General features: G+C 44.4%; 1 protein-coding gene across 1 annotated transcript in view; it reads right to left on the bottom strand.

Annotated features, from left to right (window-relative positions):
* Window positions 1–3,609, bottom strand: part of UBE2K (ubiquitin conjugating enzyme E2 K) — a 42,297-nt gene extending 38,688 nt beyond the window's left edge. The window contains exon 1 of the mRNA XM_080409656.1: window positions 3,026–3,609. Coding sequence (XP_080265782.1) covers window positions 3,026–3,088 — 63 coding nt within the window. The 5' untranslated portion in view covers window positions 3,089–3,609. The remainder of the gene's footprint in view (window positions 1–3,025) is intronic.
* Window positions 3,610–9,190: the final 5,581 nt, after the last annotated feature.

The following is a 9,190-nucleotide window of genomic DNA, read 5'->3' on the forward strand; positions in this document are numbered from 1 at the left end:
GATAAACACAATTTTCAGAGCTCTTTCTTGTCATGGCTTAACTTTCATCTGGCAACTAATTACAACACAGTCACACACACATACACACGCACATACACACACACACACACAGTGGGATATGGAGGAAAATCAGGAAAAGGTAAAAACTGTGGGTTGAGATAAGAACAGTTTAATAATTGAAATACAGTAAATAATAAGAATGAAAATGGAGGCAACAAAAAGATTCAAAAAAACGCCAAGACCGACAAGTGATGCACAGTACAGTTGCTCATCACCTGCTGAACAATGCCCAGCCAGTCGTGAGCAGCAATTGGCAGCCCCTGGCCAACTCCCCCCACTTTATATACCAAGCATGATGTTCTGTGGTATGGAATATCCCTTTGGCTATTTGGGTCAGCTGTCCTGGCTCTGCTCCCTCCTGGCTTCTTGTGCACCGCCTTACCAGCAGAGCATGGGAAACTGAAAAGTCCTTAACTTAGGGTAAGCACTGCTCAGCGACAACTAAACCATCAGTGTGTTATCAACATTATTCTCACACTAAATCCAAAACACAGCATATTGTACCAGCTACTAGGAAGAAAAGGAAATCTATCCCAGCTGAAATCAGGACATTTCTTCCCTGATATTTAGAAGTGAAATTTGGTGCTTCCAATACATACTTCAGACGCAGAAGAAATTAATTGCCATCCAGCTGCTCCCTTTCAAAAACATTTCTGGTTCCACCACTCTATTTCAGCCCAAAGGCGAGTACTAGAAGACGACAGAGAACAAACTTGCTATGTACTTTTTCCAAGTGCCTGCCCCCTCCCCCAGGGATTTGTGCTCATAGAGCATCTGTAGGAAACAGAGGGGCTGCTCTTCATGTTCAGGTGTAGCTCAAAGCATCAACTCAGGCATAACTGAAGTGTAAATATGAGCCACTTTGCCTTCAGAGCAGGACTTAAAACTCCTAAATAACAAATTCAGCATCACCATTCATGAAAAAGCCTGGTGTTTTTCTTAAAGAAACAAGGTTTCATATTCATTTTAGTACACAAATCACAGAAGAAAACATTTTTTTCCTCTGTGATTTGCAGTACTTATACCTCCATTCACCATCTCACTCCATATGTTTTCATGCTCTGTGATACTGACACCATAGTCTGACTGCCTTTGAATGTACAAACATTCACAAAAAACCTTTGCAACTTAAGACAACATTCAAGACAGAGGAGTTAGTGTAGTATGTAAACAGCAATTTTATACATACTGTTACATCACTATAACACTCATACATAGCTTGCTGATGGCAGGAAAAAAGAAATATCAAACTCCTCTGTACTGCAATCTTAAAATGCCATAATTTTAGTTTCAAAAGTATTATGGTCTTATTTCTGGGAAGTTTTAGGCAGTTTAAAGGTTATTTCATAAAACTGTATTTCCAACATTCTGTACTGAGCCCTTCAATGCATAGACTAAACAAACAGGAATAGTGAAGACTATGCTCACTAGACCCAACCTTTAGAGTAAGAAAATTTAGCATGGATCTTCCCCAAAACCTACCTAAGTTAAGCTGTCTTTTTTTCCTACATAAAGGGTCTTGAAGCCTTTAGACAGCACTTTCAAATACAGACTTCTGTGTTCCCACAACATCAGCTGTTTATGCGGGGTACAAGGTCTAGATTTGCTAGGTATAAAGGTATCCACCTAGAAATTTCTCTTAGTCTATTATGTGATTCTATATTCGCTGCGCAATAGCTTGGTGAAATCAGCCTGGGCTCTGAAGGCAGCTGTAAAACAAGGCCCTTACATTTTTCTAGGGCCTAGTTCAAGCTACATACCAACAACGCTGTTAAGCACACACTTTGTTTAAAAGCACATCAACTACTCCTACCCTAAACGTGTTTTCCTTAAGTCATCAGTACCTTTCAAAAATTACCCTCTCAATTTTCTTCCTCTGTGGATATGTCCAGCTTTAAGAGTTACATGTGCGCGTTAATATTTCACAAGCATCCAACCTGCAACATCATCCCAAGTAGGACAACAATGATGACACAACCATTAAAGCCTATCTGGCTGACATCCACCAACTCAGACACAGACACAGCAAAAGCTGTATTGATGCAACCCTGCAAACGCTGCAACGGTTTCCCGCAAACTGACCAGAACTTCTTTAACGCCCCCCTGAGAGCAGTCAGCTGCTCTTACTGACCCCACATACCTCAGGACATACTGTTCAGGAAACAGGTAACATGACTGAAACCAGTGAGGCTTTAAAAGCATCCCCCTGAAGGTGAGTAAGCCTGCAGTGGGGTAAAGGAAGTTCTGCATTAAAGTACCCTAAATAAGGGATTTACTTACAAGCCTTTGGAAGAAAAAAACCATAAAAATTAAAATCATACTCCACAGCCTCAGGCCCCGGCTGGCCGGCGGGGTGAGTTAGAGGGACGGCGTGAGCTCCCGCCCCCCTGCTGCATCACCTCCCGGCCCGCACGGAGCAGCCTCGCCCCGGCGGGGAGGCGCGTGGGCTTGGCCGCGCGCGGGCGGCGGCACTCACGCGCGTGCGGAGGGACGCGGGAAGGCGCGAGCCGGTAGGCCCCACCCCGCCTCGCCGCCTCCGGCCTGGCGGCGCGATCCCGGTTAACAGCCGCCCGCCGCAGGCGGCGGGGACCCTCGCCCGAGGCCGGCCTGCCCGCCCGCCCGCCCTCCTCGGGCCGCGCCGTCCGCCGCTACGCTTCCTGCGCTCGGGCCGCCGACTCCGCTCCCTCCTCGGGCCGCCGGCGGCTCCCGCTGGGGGAGGGGCTCCGCGGCCCCCTCCTCCCCCCTCCCAGCGGCTGGCGGGTCCCGTCTCCCCGGGAATCGCCATTCCCCTCCCCGAGGCCGTGGGACGGGCCCACCCCCAGCGCGGGGAGGTGGGGCCGAGGGGGAAGCGGGGTCCCCGCACAGGCCGGCGGGGCGCCCGCACCTTCCCCCGCTGCCCACAGACACACACACACACATACACACACAAGGGTGGCGGCAGCATGGAGGGGGGAGAGGCTCTGACCTCCTCGCTCTTCAGCACCTCCTTGAACTCCCGCTTGATCCTCTGCACCGCGATGTTAGCCATCTCCGCAGCGGACACCCACTCGCCGCCGCCTCCGAGCCGGGCCCAGCGAGCTCCGCCGCCGCTCTCGCTGGATAACTCCCGGCCCCACCAAAATGGCGCCCGCGCCGAGCATGCGCGCTAGGGCAGGCGGCTCTGCCGCCGCCGCTCAGGAGGGGCCGGCGTGTGTGCGGAGCGGAGCGGGCATCGGTGTTCCCCGACGGTGGGGGTCGAGTGCTGGCCGTGGGGGTGGCGGCAGGCGCTCTCCGCCTCCTCCTCTCTGCTGCCCCCGAGGGCAGGGTGCTGCCACCACTTGAGGAGGCGCGGGGGTCTCGGTCCGCACGCTGCCCGCCCCGGGAGACACCTGCCTGCCTCCCTGCCACTGCTGGCCGTGTCACGGGCCGGGCGGGCTCTCGGGGGCGCCTGGCGAGGACGTGAAGAGAAGCGCCTGCAAGCAGAGCTCTGCCGCTTCCTCCCGCCACTGGCGGGCCCCGGGGCCGCGCTGAAGCGGTTGTGCTTTCGTGGCTCCCGCGGGCAGCGCGGCCCCGCCGGCCTCCCCGGCCCGGCCCTGTGTCCGCAGCGCGCAGCAGGCGGGCGCCCTGAGGCACCGGGCCGGGGAGGGGGGTGAAGGAGTGCCCTCGGGAGTGCTAGGCCGGCAGCTGGCTGGGTCAGGGTGGGGGTCCGAGGTAGCTGGGGAGAAGTCTGAGGTGTCCCTGAGGAAACAGCTGGGTCAAGGAGCAGCTGACATGTCTTCTGATGAAGTCCCTGAGCAAAAATAGTTGGGGGGTGGGGGGTTGTTGGGTGTTAAGATGTCTTGAGGATCTACTCGACCTGCCCATAAAACAGTTCCAATCTATTTTCCCCCCAGCCCTTATGCTTGCCAGAGAAAACTGCAGTTCTTTACACATCTCTGTCCTGGCGCAGCTCCTTGTCCTCTTCCCACCCTCACCCTTCTTTGGAGACGCTGCTGCTTCCTCGCATGGGACTGGGGGCAACTTCAGGCCCAGCAGGCCCAGGAGCAGGCAAGCCTGAGGAGGCAGGGTAAGGAACTGTTTCTTTTTATGGATTCTGCTACAATATTTTAAAAGAGTAAAAGGTGAATGTCAGTCCTGTCTAATAGACTGTTAGATTTTATTACAGAAGCAAACAGGGCCAGCCACAGATGTTGCTCCCTCTAGAAAACTGAAATAGGATACCATCCTTGCTAACCTGAGGTATACAAAATAGTGTGGTATGGAAAAGCACAGATAGATTTTCAGAGGGGAGCATTTACAACCGTTGTTCATTCAGGAACATAGAGGCCTTCAAGACATTAAGGTCTGTAGAAAGATTTTATAGTGCCTGCTAACAGTGCACTGCAGAACAGTGTACAATATAGACATCCTAACAAATGTCTTATTTCTCATATGGCTGTCATCTGCAAGTGCTGTTTATTTCTCTCCATCAGTATACACAGCATTTTGACTATTATATACACAGTAAAGAAAGTATAGGCCCAACCGATTAAAAAAATAAAATCTGGCAACTATGTACAGATGCATATAGTCCTTTTTCTGTGTGTGTTTACTCCTCCCCTGTGGTTTGACTGGAAAAAGTCCATTTTCCTGCAGAAATGTTGTAACATGCATCTGTTCATTGAATTAGGTCTTCTTCAGACCAAAACTTGCTTTTAATCCAATACATAATGCAGTTTTTCAGCTGAGGTTTTCAGTACCTTTTTGAGAAGGACCATTTTGCATTAGGCCTGATTTCTTTTTAATGAATTCAAGTGTGATCTTGGGCCTTCATAATAATTTAGACATCTAAGTCCCACTGATTTGTCTAAAGTTCCTTTTGAGGATGTAGACCGTAACTTCTCTGTGCCTTAGGCTCTCACCTGTAAAATAAGGGTAATAACTCCTCTCTGTCTCTTAGAGCTCATAGATGAAAGTTTATGGTGTGCTGAGCTCCTATTTGTCACTATAGACAAAAATTATAAAAGTAGTACATAAAATCACTGGGTTAAATGCCTCATGTTTTTTCAGACAGCTTGTAGAAAGAAGCTGAGCTACTAATATTCAGATTTTGCTCTGAATGACCTTTATAAAGTGTCAGAATCCTGTGTTACTGTGCATATGCTTTTATGTTACAGGTAGTAGACATCCAGTAACAGCCATAGTAAAGGGCAATGATTTTGCTTGGTTTGTATCTAGATGCATTTTCATGTGCTCATTTGGATTACAAATACCAGAGTTTGTTACTGCAAAAAGCAAATCAAATTAATATAAATTACTGTATCTCCTTTCCTTAATATACCCCACTCCTTTCCTTTGTCCTTAAATAGGCATCTTTCACTTATGTCACAGCTGTTTCATATTCACCATATACTGTGTTAATTTTCGCTTTGGTAAAAGACAGATACAGATAGAAAGGCTTTTGGGGGAGTAGGACAGAGTAGTGGCAAATTTTGCCAGGATTAAAATGCTGCATAAAAATCAGTACCTTATGTAATCAGCATGCTGGGGTCATCATTGTATGCCTTCTATACTGTTTTATGCTTTACTATAGTTTACTATTTTACAGAAGACTCTGCAGCATTTTAGGTCAGAATAGGGCCATAGGTAGACTAGCAGTCTTTGAATAGGGGTTTTGGTTTGGTTTAAGGCTTGTTTGTTTTTTTGTTTTTTGGTTTTTTTTTCTGTTTTGTGTGAAATAGAATCTTTAGAAAAAATGAGAACTTAGCCTCTCTGTGTGATTTCAGCAACTTCCACATCTGACTAAACAATATATTTTATTGTAATATTGTCCTGTGTCTATCCTCTGAATTAAGTTCTTTTTAGTTGTTCACTCTTAGAAAAATTGATCCACAAAATATAAAACTATAGTCTGTTGAATGTAGTCGGCTCACTTTCTGAATTAGAAAATTTTGTAGTATATCTAATTCCAGGAGATAGTTCTTTCATTGATCCCATCATCAATTTAGCCTTATACCAAACAGTTCTTTCAATAGCAGCTTTCACAAACTGGCTGCAAATTGGTCTATACTTTTGCCTGTTGGAGCTGATCATAACTAATAGAGTGGGAGATACGTTTCTGGGTATTCATGCATTGTTTAGTGTGTTTGGCATATTGCTTTGAAACACTTCCGGAAGTGAGAGCAAGAAATATGGTGTCTTAAATTATGTTCAAACTATGTAAGATTACTACATGAGGAAAGTTTATAGGATCAGTGCCTGTAAAGTAAGATCAGTGGCTATAAGGGCTCAGCCCGAGCTCCCAATATAGAAAGGTTGCCAATATTCACTAGCCAACGCTAGGATAACCAACCATCCTAAACACTATATAATTTCCCATGTAATATGGGAAATATTACCTATCCTACAACCTATATATAGGAAAAGTTCCCCACATTTTCATGGAAAAGTGGCCATTGTTCATGCACAAGTTGTACATGTTGGACTCGCTGTACTTACAATAGAGTCACTGTGTGCATGGTTCATCTGACTGAGACTGTGGATGCCCCCCTACCCCAAGTATACTGCCTGGGGACGGCAAGATGCTTATGACGGTACCAAGTATGATTAAATTGCTGTTCTTCAAGTTAAGATTCTTGGTGATCTTTTTCCTCATTTCCATATTTTCCTAATTTTATTCTGTTCATATCAATAGGATGTTTTTCTATTGGAATTGCTCAGAGAGAATTTGGAATTATTGAGATTGTTCCCTGCGATTAGAAGAAAATGCCATTTTCAAGACTATAACTTTATAGCATGCTACATTCTGTTCCTCTTTTGCTGCTTTGTGTCTTGCATAACAAGACTTCCCGCCTCCTCATCTTGGCCTCTTTAGTTTAGAAAAATAAAAAATGTCATGCTTGATCTTCTCTCTTTGTTGCTGGAGGATTTCTTATTGGAGGGGAGAGCTGTCTCAAGAGATCTGTATATTGATTCCAAACACTTTAGAAACAGGGGTTGAACCTGTAACATATTTTTAGTTCTTATTTTACTTATTTCATGAGGCATCCATATGAGGATTAACTTTAGATGGTGTGTACTTTGCATTTAAATGTTCATATACTAATTTATAATAATGCTTTATTTAACAAAAATCAGCATAAATAGTATTCATGAAACTAGGTTATTTTAAAATTTAACCCTCATTTTCCACCAAAATTGCACCTACAGCTCTCTTTCTGTCATCCCAGCTTTTAACAGAGAGGCCTACATGCCAGAGGTTGTCTTTTTTTATCTGCGTCTCATTTAGCACATTTTGGAGGCTACGAATAAATTTAGCCTGCACGTTTATTGTCCGTCATATTGTGTTCTTGTTGTGGCAGCATCTGGGTGTCTCAACTCATTCCGAAGATTAGCTTTATCATAAAAATAACTAACTGGTTGTGCAAGTTGACCGAGTTTTGAGATGTCATCTTAACTTTCCTGTTCCTCCTATATGTGTCCACGTCCGATTGCGTGGACAGGTGTAAGAGTGCCCTCTCCTGGGTGGAACAGAGCAGATGGGCTCGCTCATGTGAGACGGATCCCCCTATTGAGGAGCTCTTCGCCTTGGAAAGAGTTCATGGCACTGCTACTGCCTTGCCCAGACTTCCCTGTAAAGGTAATGAGGAAGAACTTGTAGGAGTTCTGCAGGCAGAAATACCTAAAACAGTAAAACAGAAATTGTTCGGTGCTCCTGGTAGAGAGAGGGGAGGTATTTGCTCACGATGTCTGCACTTTCCAAACTGTGTTTTTCATGTCATTAGCAGCTTAAATATATATGCTGATAAAGGCAGTAAGCTTGCTAACTAAATTTACATCAGAGTCATCTGAAGTCATTTAGTTTGAATTAATATGATGCAATTCATCTTAGTGGAGTTAGATCAGAAATCAAATCAGCTATTGATTTTACATCAGTCTATGGCTTAAACAAGATTTAGCAAAGTTTTCACTAAACAATGCATGCGCAGAAATTTTTGGTAGTTTAATAATAACACCCTATTTTTCTTTGCTTGTTAAGGGCTTTTATGAGAAATTGACAGGACACCTTGGACTTTTTATTAGTTTGCTGACCTGGCAATGTCTTCTAAATTAGTGTTACATCTGAACCTGATGTTTTTGGTAGGAAAACCTACCATTTAAGTCTGTTAAGCCTGCCTTTAAGTCTGTTAGGAAAATTATTGGTCTTTTTAAACTTCCATGTCTTTGTGGAGGAGCGATTTTCAACTGGTGATATATACACATTGGGGTCTAGGGGCCTTTCTTATGGGTTCATGAGAGGCAAAAAAAAAAAAAAAAAAAAAAAAGACAAAAAGCAACTTCAGTTGTGAGATAGTTCTTGTAATTCTGCAGGAGGTCCCAGGTTTATTAATATTCTTAATGTAAAGGCACATACCTTGAAAAAATTTGGCATTAGCAGACTGAAAAATTAATTACAGGGAACTAAAAGCATTTATTATAAAGGAAAAGGTGTAAAGGTCTGCTTTTTTCTTCCTGTTACAAGAAGAAGATAGCAATCTTTTCAAGGGTCCTTTCAAAATGAAAGTAAGCTGGGAAATACAGAAATAGAATTCACAACCTAACATGGCTATTATTATTAGTTTCATGAGTATTAGACTTATAAGGGAAGAGAGGCTTTGGCCAATAGTACAAAGCATATAGTCACCATGCTACATTGCTGGTATATTGTTTTCCACTCAGAAACATTTTCTACCCTGAGTGAAGTATTTGAAGTATTTTAAGAATTTTGTATCACCATCTATTAATGTAATAACTTACAGTACATTATCAAATCTATGCAACTTTCATTGATAGGTACAAATGGATAGGTACAAAAGGGACTTAGAGCTGCCTTAAAAGGGCAGCTGGACAGCTCTTCCTGGCCAGCTGGACATCATCTTCTCACGTCCTTAGGATTAAGTAGTAGCTCCTTCTATTTTAATGACTATAGAAGCTGAAATCAGATTCAAGCAGGTGCTCAGCAAACCTCCGTTTTGTAAACGTCCTCAGGACTGTAGTGTATAGGACCTTGAAGCTGGAAGCTTAAATTTGCTATTCAATGCAGTGGCAGCCAGGGAAGTACCTAAATGCATTGAGTAAGTAAGAGAGAAGATAAAATGGCAGTAATATTTTTGAATGATTGCTTGGGGATGAA

This window comes from Falco punctatus (genome assembly GCF_963210335.1).
Source record: "Falco punctatus genome assembly, chromosome: 1".
Lineage (NCBI taxonomy): Eukaryota > Metazoa > Chordata > Aves > Falconiformes > Falconidae > Falco > Falco punctatus.